Genomic DNA, 15,521 nt, shown 5'->3' on the forward strand with positions numbered 1-15,521 from the left:
GTGCAATAAATAAGCTGAAAATGTACACGTATTTACACACAAGTCTAAATATGACCACAAGAAATGTAAACAGCAGCTTACTGGAGGTATATTTTGTGATTTCTGATTGGTTAGGCACAAAGGTATCTTTTTTTCAGCTAGCAGGATTGGGCTCAATTAAAAGGCAGTCAATTCAGGAAGTGATTACAGATTGCGCAATAGAAATGTAAAGGTAATTTTCAAATGAAATGACATGCAGCGTTTACCGTGAATGCAGGAACCTTGCCTTTAAATTTCAATCACACCAACGCTGAACTTCCGCAATACGGATTGACTAGAGCCCCGATCCGTAAATGCGTCGACAGTTGCAATTACTTTGAAATGAACAAAATCTAAACATCAATGACAAACCCAAGCTAATTTCAGAAAACTGGTCCAAAACATTTGATCAGCTGATTTGACCAACAAATAGCTTTTTCCACTTTTATTCTCTCCAGGTTTTTGGGGATAATATGTTAACTCAGTGAGTGGAATAACATGGAAATTGCTGTTTGCGGGATGTCTAAGGAATGAGGTGAATGTCATCTTCTTTAGCGCAGTCCATCAGTTAAGCCGCAACCTGCTACCTGTTGAACCAGCTTGGTGAACACCCAGCATGAGCCTGGCAAATATTGACCCAATGAAGATATTTTGAGGAGTTCACAACTAAAATAGTATGTGGTTGTTTCCGTTCGGCCCATATTATATTTTTGGAAGCCTGGTGAATATGGCTGAAGAACTTCTGAGTACAATACATAAAGAGGAATAGGAAATATCTGGATCTCTTTACATTAACTGTAATGTATTGTGGCATAGATTTCATGAATATTTCAGCAGATTGTTCATGTTAAAATCAGGCTTTGGTTAGTCACACAATATACATCTCTATTAAAAATGGTGTAGTTAGGCTAATGCTTTCCCCTGCGGTCCTATAAAAGGATTTCTACATGTTTTGTGTCATTTGACTACATCTGACGTCATGTAACAGTTGAGATAACATTGAGTCAATTCCCCGATGCCATCGAGTTGTTTTGCTGTAATGAGCCATTAGCTGTCTGAGAACTTGAACACCACTTAGTTTTGAGAGGAGGGGAGGGGGGGGAAGCAGCACGTTGGTCTGGTCTATTATCAGTTCCGCCCTCGCCCTGAGTACGGGAGAGGAGAGGGTAGTACACACACACAACACCCACTCACAAACAGGCAGGCCCAGGATGTCGTGTGCACACAGTCTCCGCTGTGACCTTTGACATGAGCAGGTGACCATGATGACGCGGCAGTTTGGCGGTTGTCAGTGGCAGCCACAGGCCCTCACCACCATGTTCTTGTACTTCTTCAGGATGACGTTGGAGTTGTCGTCGAAGTAGAGCACGGAGATGGCGTGCAGCTTGGTGGGTGCGCAGCAGGGCTTGGGTACGTTCTCCGGGTTCATGAGGTGGACCTGGGAGACAACAACAAGAGGTCAGAGGTCACTTATTCCCCTTGAAGCACAGCTTGAAGGGTCAATGTCACTTTCCTAACGTGAAGTGAGCACTTGAGACATTTGTTTTACAAATCAAAATATACATTTACATCAATGGGAGATTTGCATGAAAATTCAGGATTCATGAAATTAGGATTCAGCTCTTTATTAGCACTTAGCTCAGTTTATTAGCAACGTATTAGCTCAATTCTTGGAGTGCTCACCAGTGTCTGCACAATGGCATGGTTGGTGGCATTCATATGGGCGTTGAGGGGGAAGGAGCACTCTCCGTCACAGTAGTTGGCTGCGTAGCCCTCAGGTGCAATGATCCAGTCCTGATACAATCACAAGAGGGATACATTTAATATGGCTAACCATCTGGACACAACACATCATAATGGTCTAAAATGTGTTCTGAAGGCTCTGGAAATGGAATCCTGTGGCAATAAGGTACTGTGTGTTTTAATGGTTACTATATACAGTTCAGTGAAACAGTGCCAGTTCAGCCGCAGCAATGTCAGAGGGCATGTATACTCGCACAAGGTCTAAAGCACTTTGGACTGTAGCGCACTACTTCACTCCCTCACAGCCTTCAGTCTCAACTGGGTCTCCTAGGACGGATCAGGGCAGAAATGTACAGGTGCCTGTGGAATCACTCAGGGAGCAGGCTGGTTGCGTGTGTGTGTGTGTATAGGCCTATGTACAGTATGTGTGTGTGTGTTGGCACTTTCCCTCTAGATGTCAGTGCTGTCTTAACAGGGGGTTGATTGTTTTGCAGGACGTAGGTGGCTGCATGTTTTCCCCTCCATTAACTGTTCGCGGCCCCTGTTACCCAACACGCCCAGTGACCTGACAGAGTTCACAGGCCACTTAAGCTCTTACCAAATGCCCATAAATACTTATTTAAATGGTTATTAAAGCGGTACAAAAGCCTGTTTGTTGGTTTGCTTTCACCTACCAAATGTCTTCATTAGGGTTGCAAAAAATCTGGTAACTTTCCCAAAATTCCCAGGTTTTCAGGAAATCATTATTGGAGGATTCCTGATTTCCTGTTTATTCCCTCCTGATGATTCCTTCTTTGCAGGTTTTCTGGAAAAACCAGGGAATTTTGGGAAAGTTACCGTATTTTTGCAACCCGTGTCTTCATTGACCTTCTCTTTGACATGTGATGTTTGCCTCATGTCTGTATTGTATTGAAAACTCTTTACTCTGATCAAATGGGACATTATGGGTACTGTAGTCCACCAGTGTGTCACTGCAATTACTGGGGGGGGGGGGGGGGTTGATCCTTACCTGCCAGCCCAGCTCCCGGAAGCTGACGTAGAGCTCATGTCTCCTACAGGCCGTCTTCTGGTCACTGCTGTTGTATTCTAAATGGGAAGAAAGACCTAGCAAGATAAGTCAGGGTTGAATCATAATCATATGCCTCCGCTGTCATATATCATATTGGGTAGTATGACACGTTTATATGGGTGTTACACCAGTTCACAGTAACATAATGTGTTCATTTGTGTAATGTATTATTTTACGTGGCTCACATTCACTTGGAAGATAAATGAATTTGAAAGCGTGCCAAATTGAATTGGTCGGCTTTTGGATGCATTGGGTCGGATGCCAATGACAAGCATGTTTATAACTGCCCTCCTCTCTCCGCAGTTTGTTTTACTCATCTCCCTGTCGTCCCACCCAGCCGCAGAGTCACAGAGTTAGCGACTCAGCGGGTGTCAACCACAGGTATGGTGTTTCAGAGGGGAAGGTCATTGCTGGCACCGGCCGGCGTTCTGATGTCAAAACGGGTGACTCAGACTTTCCACTGACGACGTTGAGTCCACCTGCTGATTTTTTGTTGTTGCGTTCGTTTCCCCCCGTCTACTAAACAGAGAGAGCGTGAGGAGAGCTATCATATCAGCACAGACTGGCATTACTTCCTGCTGTAGGACCTCCATTAAAGCCAACAGTGGGCAAACCATGCCAGGCTATATGGCATGCAGTCTGGGGCCCAGGTGGGCATCGGGGGTGGCAGAGAGAACCATCTCTTTGTTTGTGTGTGTGTGTGTGTCAAAGTAATGGGGGACAGGGACGAGTCACTCACAGACCCCCTCCTGCCCTGTCTGTTCCCCCCTGGAGACCAGGACCCAGTCATTACACCAGTTTATTTAGTTAGCTAGGTGTGGAGTGTTGAGTTGAACTAACTCACTGCCCTTACTGTACCGTCCTATGACCAAGTGGCTCCACTCTCCAATTTATCAATGCAAGCGAGCGATCTACACAGTGCAGGCTCTTACCAGGCCGTCAAAATGAACGCTTTTATTTGTTTTGTTTTCAGCGGACCCACTCAGCCGTCGTTATTAGAGAGCCATAATCTGGATTCATAACCATAATGACATTATGATGTAATTACTAATTAGATTGAATTCACATAAACAGAACAAGCCCAGACACGTGTGCCTGCTCCCAATGACGACACAAGGCGAGCAAAGAGAGAGAGAGAGAGAGTTGCCCTGAAACACGGCAATTAAAAATAGCCGCCACTCGCTTCCCATTGGAACTGGAAAGACTTCAACATAAGTGCAGCAGTCCCCTGACTGGGGGGTTAACTCAAGCCGAGGCGGAAAATAGAAAAGGTGGCATCTGGTCACAAGGGCAGGGTTGAGAGGTCATCCCGGCTGTTACCGTCGGAGACACTCAGGTGTTTCCTGTGTTCTTTCCTGTGTGTTCTCTGGGTGTCAGCTGATGGTTTGTGTCGATATGGGGGCGATAGAGGAGGGGTGTAGCTACAGTATCTGTCCTAACGCAGGACAGGGCTGCCATAGCCTCTGGGTCAACCTGCCTGCCTAGCCTGTTAGCCCCCGGGACGGTCTGGGTTCCCCTCGGCTGTGCCTCTGCAAGGTAAATATTTACAGAGATAAATCCGCCTCTCACTGAGGCCCTGGAGCCGGTCTCGAGAGGGTACTTAACCCCTGTCCCCTGGGGCTAGTGTTCCTCTCACATGGCGAGGTGTGACCTGCCTGCCTCCACAGACACAGGCCCCGATGGCCCTGCTTTACGGCCCAGAAATTCAGCTCCCAGCCAAATCACAGGGTGGGGACCGTGTCACTGAAACTCCCTCCCTGCCCTGGGCAGCTGCTTTAACAAGCACCCTGGTACAGTTTGACATGTAGCAGGACAATGTCTGAAAGGGCTAAGGGGACCAGAGGACTGGGGTGACCAGGTGGAAAAGTTCTGAAGGTTGAATACACACACACACTAAAGTAAATAAATACACCATGCTCTGAGACATACTTTCTGTAAGTGTATACGTGCATGAAAGCACACACACAGATACATTCTAACAGACAGGAATACACACATACACCTTGTTTCAGTTGCATCTCTCTGTCTTTATAACCATCAGTATTTACAGTCAAGGGGCTGTTAAACAGAAATAAAGCTGATATTTACTGTGGACTTTCATTGAGTGAGTGTAAAGGCCAGATTATTGGGACCCATAAACCACCTCTCTCCTTCCTGCCTGTAAAATGTAATGCCACCACAGCTACTGCTGATCCCAAGGGGCTTTCATACACTTCTAACCTGAAAAACCTGGCCTCCTTATTACCATAGACTACAGTTCAAAAGGGCCTTAAAACAGTTGGGCTAAAGGTGCTGAACTGCACACAGTAATTCCATGGTTTATTCCTGAACCCCCCCCCCAAAAAAAACTGAAGCCATTTTAAAACACTGCCCCTTTTTACAGTAGCAATTACACAAGCCGCTGTGCCTGTCGAGAGGCGGTGATGGAACGCTGGGCTAATAGGCCGCGGCATTCCCAAAATAACAGGGTTTTCCTAACAAGAGAGAGAGAGAGAATGGGCTAGCTTCTTCAAACTCCCATGAAGACTTAAAAGAGAATGTGACTGTTGTCTGTCTGTGTCCATGTAGTTTTTTTTCTCCCTCCCTCCCTCACTCCCTCTTCTACTGAAGTTTATCTTTCTTCCTGTCTTTCATCAGGGAGGTTATTAAACCCTCTGCAGAGCTCGCCAATGTCTAATTACACCAACAGTAAACAAAGGGAGACTGGAGGAGGAGAGGCAGAGATGAAAACACACAGCTGGACAGCGCCGTGTTATTAGAATTCTTTAAGCAATACTGTTAACTTGGTCAGTCTTTTAGCGAGCGGCTAATGACTGGCCTGGGTAATGACAGGTCTGGGACAGGTCGTTAAAGGGCCAAGCCCGGCTTCCATTACCGCCCCAAACCCCAAATTACCTTTAAAGGTGTCATACTGTTCTTTAAAGGTGTAGTACTGTTCTTTAAAGGTGTAGTACAGTTCTTTAAAGGTGTCGTACTGTCCTTTAAAGGTGTCGTACTGTTCTTTTTCTCTCTCGTTTCCAAGCGTACAGTTACAGTACAAACTTCCCCTCTCAAAGGAACTCAGTATGTATGTTACACTTAGGTGTGATTTTGTTTGTCGGATAGGGTTTTCTTCTGCTGAGTGGCGCAGCGGTCTAAGGCACTGCATCTCAGTGCTTGAGGCGTCACCACAGACCCCCTGGATCGATTCCAGGCTGTATCACAACCGGCCGAGATTGGGAGTCCCATAGGGCGGCGCACAATTGGCCCAGCGTCGTCCGGGTTTGGCCGGTGTAGGCCGTCATTGTAAATAAGAATTTGTTCTTAACTGACTTGCCTAGTTAAATAAAGGTAAAATAAAATAAAAAATAAAATTGTAGGCTTATTGTTTAGCATATAGGACACCTATATGATGAGCCCATGGTTATTTGCCAATATTCATACTAGCATACCACTTAGAATGAAGCAATGTATTGGGTATGTATTTTAAGTGGTATGCTAGTGTGGATGTTGGAACAGAGCCCATGACTTGGCTGTGGCTGTGTGTTGTCTTCTTAAGCATTATGCATACAATTATTCTGGTGTGTAGCTACATTGATTTGTTTATATGAATTGTAAACTGTAAAGACGGGGCGATGGTGGTCCCATCAGATGCTAAACAATGAGGCACTGTCCCTATTTGTTTCTCCCTCAGAGCAGCACAGAAGAAGGATGCTCCCTTTATCCATCTATCCTTCTTCTCTTCCTCAGAGCCTGTGAAGTGAGTGAGTGATGCGGTATTGGAACCACATGCCTTGCAAGTCCGCCTGATCATCGCCACTTGCTGTCACAAGGGCCTCGCAACTTCCTGCGCAGGATCTAAATATTTACGCTCCAGACATCCCAAGTGGCGAGGCCGAGGGATTGATGTTTTGGGTTACATAAAGTCCTATCCTTCAGGACACGTTGGTTCAACAGATTGTCCTCATTAGCTTGAGCACCAGCACACTGGTCTGGGTCTGGGAGCCTGCTCTGTTCTGTTCTCCACTGTCCTGCTCTGTTCTGTTCTGAGGGGTTTTATCTGATCGACACTGCACTACTGAGAAGAGAATGGCCATAATGTCACGTCTAGAACTCTAGACTCTACAGCAAAGCAGATATGGCAGATTCTGTACAGAATGATTGGTGTGATGAACCACTGAGATGGAACCACAAACGAATAACTTCAGACTCCTGGTTAAATAAAGATGAACTATGATGTGTTCCAGAAACGGGAAAAAAAACAGCAGAGCTCCGATTAATATAATCCAACAACACCTCTAGCCTTTGGATGGTATCGCCATCAAAACAGATGACGTGAAACTGAGGAAGTGAGGGAAATCACTTGAGCTGCTATTGTAACGTCGACGGTTACGAAGCTGAGTAGCTGACCCCGTGGCCCTAGCCATAAGGGCTTAATATTAGCCCGGGCCTCATCCGTCAAATTAGTGCTGGGATCAGGCCGATATTAGCCACAAAGCCCTCTGAATCACAGCTCTTCCTGCTGTAAAAGCACTGGGATCCCCCCTCACAGGGACAGCTTTATGTTCAGCAAAGGCTAACGTTATGCTAGTGTTATGACGGAGCCAGGGGATGATGGCTGACGGGTAGCCGGATTAGAGCCTAATTTAATTTGCCTGCATACCTGTTCATAACATCAGCCGCTAAGTATGAAGCGGGGGCAGAGGGCAGGTACTGTAAAGTGCACTCTCGAATGATGAGTTCATGCATCTAGGGGTAGTTTCCCTCTCTCTGTCTCTTTATTTGTTTTAGATGTCCCCATCAATGACAGCACACCTCACCATATTACACAAATCCGGTGCTTCGAGAGCTTCCCTGCTCGGCTTGCAGATGTTTGAATATTGTCTTGTGCTTTGTGTGAGTGTGAAGTGTGATGTTGTGGGGTAGTTGTACGGTGCAGTTGGGTTTGATTCAAATCAAATTGTTTTGGTCGCATACACAGTTAGCTGATGTTATTGCAGATGTAGCAAAATACTTGTGATCAAAGCTCCAGCAGTGCAGTAATATTCAACAATTCACAACAATACACACATATCTAAAAGTAAAATAAATATCTAAATATTAGGATGAGCAATGTTGGAGTCTGGAGTACAAATATATACAGTGCATTCGGAAAGTATTCAGACCCCTTGACCTTTTCCAAATTCTGTTACGTTACAGCCTTATTCTAAAATTGATTAAATTGTTTGTTTCCTCATCAATCTACATTTACATTGACATTTTAGTCATTTAGCAGACGCTCTTATCCAGAGCAACTTACATTTAGTGAGTGCATACATTTTTCATACTGGCCCCCCGTGGGAATCGAACCCACAACCCTGGTGTTGCAAGCGCCATGCTCTACCAACTGAGCTACAGGAGGCCTATCTACACACAATACCCCATACTGACAAAGCAATAACTGGTTTTTAGAAATGTTCTCAAATGTATTAATAAAAAACTTAAATATCACATTTACATACACTACCGTTCAAAAGTTTGGGCTCACTTTGAAATGTCCTTGTTTTCAAAAGAAAATGATTTTTTTTGTCCATTAAAATAACAGAAATACAGTGTAGACATTGTTAATGTTGTAAATGACTATTGTAGCTGAAAATGGCTGATTTTTAATGGAATATCTACATAGGCGAACAGAGGCCCATTATCAGCAACCATCAGTCCTGTGTTCCAATGGCACGTTGTGTTTGCTAATCCAAGTTTATCATTTTAAAAGGCTAATTGATCATTAGAAAACCCTTTTGCAATTATGTTAGCAAAGCTGAAAACTGTTGTGCTGATTAAAGAAGCAATAAAACTGGCCTTCTTGAAACTAGTTGAGTATCTGGAGCATCAGCAATTGTGGGTTCGATTACAGGTTCAAAATGGCCAGAAACAAATAACCTTCTTCTTTCTATTCTGGTTAGAGCCAGTTTGCGCAGTTCTGTGAAGGGAGTAGTACACCGCGTTTTACGAGATCTTCAGTTTCTTGGCAATTACTCGCATGGAATAGCCATAATTTCTCAGAACAAGAATAGACTGACGAGTTTCAGAAGAGAGTTTTTTGTTTCTGGCCATTTTAAGCCTGTAATCGAACCCACAATTGCTGATGCTCCAGATACTCAACTAGTCTCAAGGCGGCCAGTTTTATTGCTTCTTTAATCAGCACAACAGTTTTCAGCTGTGCTAACATAATTGCAAAAGGGTTTTCTAATGATCAATTAGCCTTTTAAAATGTAAACTTGGATTAGCAAACACAACGTGCCATTGGAACACAGGACTGATGGTTGCTGATAATGGGCCTCTGTACGCCTATGTAGATATTCCATTATAAATCAGCCGTTTCCAGCTACAATAGCCATTTACAACATTAACAATGTCTACACTGTATTTCTGATCAATTTGATGTTATTTTAATGGACAAAAAAATTGCTTTTCTTTTGAAAAAAGAAAGTATTCAGACCCTTTACTCAGTACTTTGTCGAAGCACCTTTGGCAGCGATTACAGCATTGAGTCTTCTTGGGTATGACGCTACAAGCTTGGCACACCTGTATTTGGGCAGTTTCTCAGATTATTCTCTGCAGATCCTCTCAAGCTTTGTCAGTTTGGATGGGGAGCGTCTCTCCAGAGATGTTCGATCGGGTTCAAGTCCGGGCTCCGGCTGGGCCACTCAAGGACATTCAGAGACTTGTCCCGAACCCACCCCTGCGTTGTCTAGGTTGTGTGCTTAGGGTCTTTGTCCTGTTGGAAGGTGAACCTTCGACCCAGTCTGAGGTCCTGAGCGCTCTGGAGCAGGTTCTCATCAAGGATCTCTCTGTACTTTGCTCCGTTCGTCTTTCCCTCGATCCTGATTCGTTTCCTAGTCCCTGCCACTGAAAAACATCCCCACAGCATGATGCTGCCACCATCATGCTTCACCGTAGGGATGGTGTCAGGTTTCCTCCAGACGTGACGCTTCGCATTCAGGCCAAATAGTTCAATTTTTGTTTCATCAGACCAGAGAATCTTGTTTCTCATCGTCTGTGAGTCCTTCAGGTGCATTTTGGCAAACTCCAAGCGGGCTGTCATGTGCCTTTTACTGAGGAGTGGCTTCCATCTGGCTACTCTACCATAAAGGCCTGATTGGTGGAGGGCTACAGAGATGGTTGTCCTTCTGGAAAGTTCTCCCATCTCCACAGAGGAACTCTGGAGCTCTGTCAGAGTGACCATCGGGTTCTTGGTCACCTCCTTGACCAACGCCCTTCTCCCCCGATTGCTCAGTTTGGCTGGGCGGCCAGCTCTAGGAAGATTCTTGGTGGTTCCAAACTTCTTCCATTTAAGAATGATGGAGGCCACTGTGTTCTTGGGGACCTTCAATGCTGCAGAAATGTTTTGGTACCCTTCCCCAGATCTGTTCCTCGACACAATCCTGTCTCAGAGCTCTACGGACAATTCCTTCAACCTCATGGCTTGGTTTTTGCTCTGACATGCACTGTCAACTGTGGGAACTTATATAGACAGGTGTGTGCCTTTCCAAATCATATCCAATCAATTGAATTTACCACAGGTGGACTCCAATCAAGTTGTAGAAACATCTCAAGGATGATCAATGGAAACAGGATGCACCTGAGCTCAATTTCGAGTCTCATAGCAAAGGGTCTGAATACTGGTTAAATGCGGTGGTTCACGCTTTCAGTTTTGCGTGAATGCTGCCATCTATCCACGGTTTTTGGTTTGGGCAGGTTTCAGTCACCGTGTCAGCGTATACGTCAATGTTATTCTCAGAGGCAACCCGGAACATATCCCTGTCCGCGTGATCAAAACAATCTTGAAGCATGGATTCCTATTGGTCAGACCAGCGTTGAATAGACCTTAGCACGGGTGTGTCCTGTTTGAGTTTCTGCCTATAGGAAGGGAGGAGCAGAATGGAGTCGTTATCTAATTTGCCGAAGGGGGGAGGGCCTTTTATCCATCCCGGAAGGGACATTAACAATGGTGGAGAGTTTTTGAAGCACGAGTACTACGGGCAATGTGTTGATAGAATTTCGGTAGCATTTTCCTCAAATTTGCTTTGTTAAAGTCCCCAGCTACAATATTGATTGATTTTCTAACAGTGAATAATATGTACAAATCCAAAGAAACTTTCCACGTACTGAATTGAGCAAACAAGTAAAACAAAGCAAAACCCAATCCTCACACTGTTATACACTATTCACACTACTGAGCTGTAATGAACTAGCATGGTTACGGATCCACCATAATTGCTGGAACCACGCTGGAAACGACAATGTAAAAAAAAGATATCCAAGCCAGCACAGTACGGTTTGTGTCGGCACTCGGCACGATAGAATGAAAAGGGTTTAACTGGGTGTTAGTCAGACTATGGACCCACCTGCTGGGCTTGGGCCCCTGGAGCCTCCTTCCTGGGGCTGGGTGGGGCGGTTGCGGTTCTTGTTGCGCTTGTTGGTGGAGCGGGCGGTGCGGATGTGCACCTCGCTGACTTTGAAGAAGGCCACCATGAAGGGCTGCTTCTCCAGCGCTCCGTCACGCCCAACTAGCCCCGCCTCCTTGGAGCTAATGCTCCGCCCTATTTTCCAGAGGGGCCAGCCGTCAATCACTTGGACACACTGAATGGGCTACAGTTTACTGAGCATAGCATACCTGGAAGAGTATCATACACCCTACTGATATATTAGTGAAAAATGTCTGTATTTTTCCTTTGATGGATGTCGAGTGTCCATTAAGTGGTCTAAAAAAGCCACACTATTATTGCCCACTATTGTTAACATTTCAAGATGAAAATTCTAAAGTTAGTTAGCATGTTTCCAATGCTAGCTGTTAGCATTTGTTTCTAATGTTAGCGTTAGCATATGTTTCTAATGTTATCCATTAGCATGTTTCCAATGTTAGCTGTTAGCATGTTTCCAGTGTTAGCTGTTAGCATGTTTCCAATGTTAGCTGTTTTCATGTTTCCAATGTTAGCTGTTATCATATGTTTCTAATTTAGCATGGTGCTCACCGCTGCTGGTCTCCACTCTGATCTGGAGGCCCATGTTGTTGTGGGGACTCATCACCCACAGGTTACTGGTGGCTGTGATGTCAAACTCCAGCCAGCCCTCCTCGGCTGCCCACAGCCTGCTAGACTCCAGCAGGAACAGGTCTGCTTCCCTGGGGGCACAGGTCACAACAAGCAGCCATGACTGAGGGGCAGCTAGCAGGTTTCCCATCTTTAGAGAAGTATACAAATGTACATCAAAGACCGGTACACTAACATAACAGATACTGTAGCATGTCAGTATGACTTTCACGTGTTCTTACAGCTTACATTCAGGGATTTTGGCACTTTACACTAAGAACATGCTCCCTAGCTAATTCCTATTCTGTAAACATGAGTAAGATGTCTTCTGACCTCAATGGGACTTCCTGGTTAAATAAAATATGTCAAATACATTTTTGGTATGGTTGTGATTGCCAATTTCTGCACATCAAGAGTCTATGGGACACTTGACTTGACTTTGTAATAATATATTATATTATATTATCCAAAGCAACTTACAGTAGTGCATGTATACATTTTCGTACGAGTGGCCCCAGCAGGAATCAAACCCATGATCATGAAGTTGCAAGCACCATGTTCTACCAACTCAGCCACACAGGACAATTTTTTTACATTGTGTAACATTTCTCTACTTCGTAACATCACCCCACCACCACCACTCCCCTGCCCTGCCCCACTGTAGCTAGGTCTCAGGTGCAAAAGACAACAACAACCCAATGAAAGAGAGAGAGAAGGAGAGAAAAGAGGTCTGTCACATCCCCATTACTGTAAAGAGAGTGCAAGGCTGCCGGGCCCTCCCAAGGCCACACATCAAAGCCCCACAAACTCCCAGGTGTTCCCGGAATGCCCCTGCAGTCATGCATCGGCAGCCCCTTGTTATTGCTCATTAATGAGAGTGTTTCTGAGGGCTTCCATATGAGGCCGTTCCCAATGCCCCCCTCGAGGTAGTTCACACGTTTGGCACAGCGTGGGTCCGGTGGGTCGGTGCTGACTCATTTTGATCGAGGCAGCCATTTTAAAGCCCGTGGACTGGCAGGGGGTCCATCTGGGAGCCACAGGGGGATGTGGCACTAAAGCTCTACTGTAAAGCCTCTTATTGACTGCTTAAATGAACTGGAATAATAAGGTCATATGTCAACGTTTTGTGTTTTTTGGTTCCACTAAATCTCCTTTACTGGCCCTGTCAAATTAATGCAGTTAAAAATGCACCATATCGGGCTGTTGTTTAGACGGCTTGTCCTGTTCTAACGTACATTCAGTTTTAGACTGGTGACAAGACTTGGAAACAAAATAATTACGTCACAGTTCTCAAGAACACCATGCTAAATATGTACTGATTTATTGGGTGTTGTTGAGAGAGAATGTGGACCTATGTAGTAATGTTATTTAGTAAGGAAATAAACACATACCAGTGCATATTAACCTGCCATTTTTTGCACTGACTAAGGCCACATTCTTTGCAATCAAAACATTATCTGCAAGACCTTGCATTCCTTGCGTACTGCCAAACAAACCACCCCAATCAAGTGAATACTGTAGTATAATTCTACAGCTTATCATTATTGCTGAGGGTCACAACAGAAGCCTCTTAACTGGAAACAAGGGAGGAGTGGAAACCCCAGAGTTTGAAGACCGCCTGCTGACTTCAGATTTCAGAGGCAAGTTTTGCATGACTTTAAGAACAACTACCAGAGACATTACTGTCGCAAATTAATCCTTATGCAAGGATTTATATTTTTTTCCTATCTTGTGGCTTTTATGAAACTTCAGCCCTACTTGTGCGCTTATTAAAGATTAGGAGCTATAATCAAAGCAATTACAACTTCCAAGACTTGAACAACTTGCAAATTAATCTGTTTGTCAGCAAATGTGTTTTGCCAAGTATTTAGGATTTGCAAGCACAAAGCAAGTTTCTCGGAGAGCCCACGAACCAAACTATATAATTTGCTTCAAAGTAAAACCTTGTCCTACAATAATTGGAGATATATGGCCCCTTTAATCTCCAAATATCAAAACGATTAAATAAAAAGGCTTTGCCTGTGGGCAGCAGAGCACAAACCGTCTATTGTAAAGATAAAGGAATGTGGCAAACAAGTACCTCATGATAGACATAGAAACGCTTTGAGAAAAAGAAGAATCCAGCAAAAATGTAAAAAAGAACAACTGTCTTTACAACTTTAATTGAATTGAGGACTTGTAGACAACCATAAACGTACACGGCAAATGTAATAATCCAACTGCATCACTACACATGAGGAGGAAAACAGAGAAGAGCCCATTTTACAAAGCCATGGGACAAACATTTTGGGACATATTATGCAACTCTTTGTGGCTTTTGAAAAGTGCCTCAATGAACAACTGCATAATCTTACATCGTCTCCCATTGGTCAATGTTTAAAAAATATATATACCCTCCAGCTATCTCATTGGCCGTTGTCTCTGCGTGGGACGTCTCTCCCAGCAGCCACAATGTAAATGTTTGGCCTGTGTTGGCCTTGCTACTCTTTTTAGGACTCTACTAAAGACAAGCTATTTCAGTAAGGTGTTGTGGTCATGCCTCATTCTACAGAAAATACATGCCAGAAAACCAGATCTGGAAGTCTGTCTTCCACAGCGACAGAGAGAGGAGCCTTGGCTAAATTCACCAACACCCTATCAATCCCCAGGCCAGGAGAGGATGCTGCCTACGCTACACTAACGTGTAATCAATGGCTGGAGATGTGCATGTAGCTAAGCCCTCCCTTTGCATACAGTATACTTTTCCCCTCATCTGGACAAGCTCAGGACTGACTAAGAGGACGGCGTAGCAGGAGGTTGAGAATGGGATGGTCTCATCATATCTCAGTGTTCACTTAGTCTTAGGGTCAGGTATTATAATGTATTGTTCATGTCATCCCAGTGTCAGACAGCTCATTGGGAGCATAACCAAATGGGGACTAGAGAGAGGATTCCATAGAGGTCCGTCCGTGTTTTATGGAGGATTTTGCCTCAGCAGCCCTTTCGAATACTATACTTCTATACCTCAAATGTATGTGATAACATTTCATCGCTGCAGCACTTTCAACCAGTACAACTGACAACAAGCTAGCCCTGATATAAAGTAAACCCATGTATATAACAATAGCAAGCACCAAGCTATTTGACTGTGAAAAGGGCATGATGATATGATCATATTTTCACCAGATTTACATATTCTAAAGACTGGACTGTGAGTGAATGCAGGGTGTATCGGTGTGTCTGTGTTACCTGTTGGGGTGCTCCTGTACCACTTGGTAGACGTTGAGCAGGAGGGTCTCGTTGCGGAAGGTCCGGCTCACACACTCCTTGTAAAGGCGGAACTCGGAAGCGGTGACGGCCTCTCCCTCAGGGATCTGGGACAGGTTGAACTTGAACTCCTTGTGGTGCAGTCTGTGTGGCGACATCTCTCTATCGGCCTCCACTATCAAACACACACAGGGCAGAGACACAGGTTAGAGCCATACACACATACTGTAAATCAGATCATTGGTACAACATAATTGGTTAGACCTGGCTGAGACATGCAACAGTCAAACCTAGGAATTCAAATTAACAGGAGAGATAGCTGAACGCAGGACGAATTTTGATGTATCTTGTATCCCTCCGCACCCATTAGTTTACAATGTAAAATTAATCTTAAC

The 15,521-nt window shown here is 44.6% G+C and overlaps 1 protein-coding gene across 1 annotated transcript in view; it reads right to left on the reverse strand.

Moving 5' to 3' along the window:
- Positions 1–9: 9 nt before the first annotated feature.
- LOC311147470 (bone morphogenetic protein 7-like) overlaps positions 10–15,521 on the reverse strand; it is a 41,479-nt gene continuing 25,967 nt past the window's right edge. Inside the window, exons 2-7 of the mRNA XM_084184181.1 lie at positions 15,109–15,301; positions 11,824–11,972; positions 11,197–11,391; positions 2,771–2,847; positions 1,702–1,812; positions 10–1,456 (exon numbers count right to left, since the gene is read on the reverse strand). Coding sequence (XP_084040307.1) covers positions 1,307–1,456; positions 1,702–1,812; positions 2,771–2,847; positions 11,197–11,391; positions 11,824–11,972; positions 15,109–15,301 — 875 coding nt within the window. The 3' untranslated portion in view covers positions 10–1,306. The remainder of the gene's footprint in view (positions 1,457–1,701; positions 1,813–2,770; positions 2,848–11,196; positions 11,392–11,823; positions 11,973–15,108; positions 15,302–15,521) is intronic.

This window comes from Coregonus lavaretus (assembly GCF_964263955.1).
Source record: "Coregonus lavaretus genome assembly, chromosome: 2".
In the NCBI taxonomy this organism is placed as follows: domain Eukaryota; kingdom Metazoa; phylum Chordata; class Actinopteri; order Salmoniformes; family Salmonidae; genus Coregonus; species Coregonus lavaretus.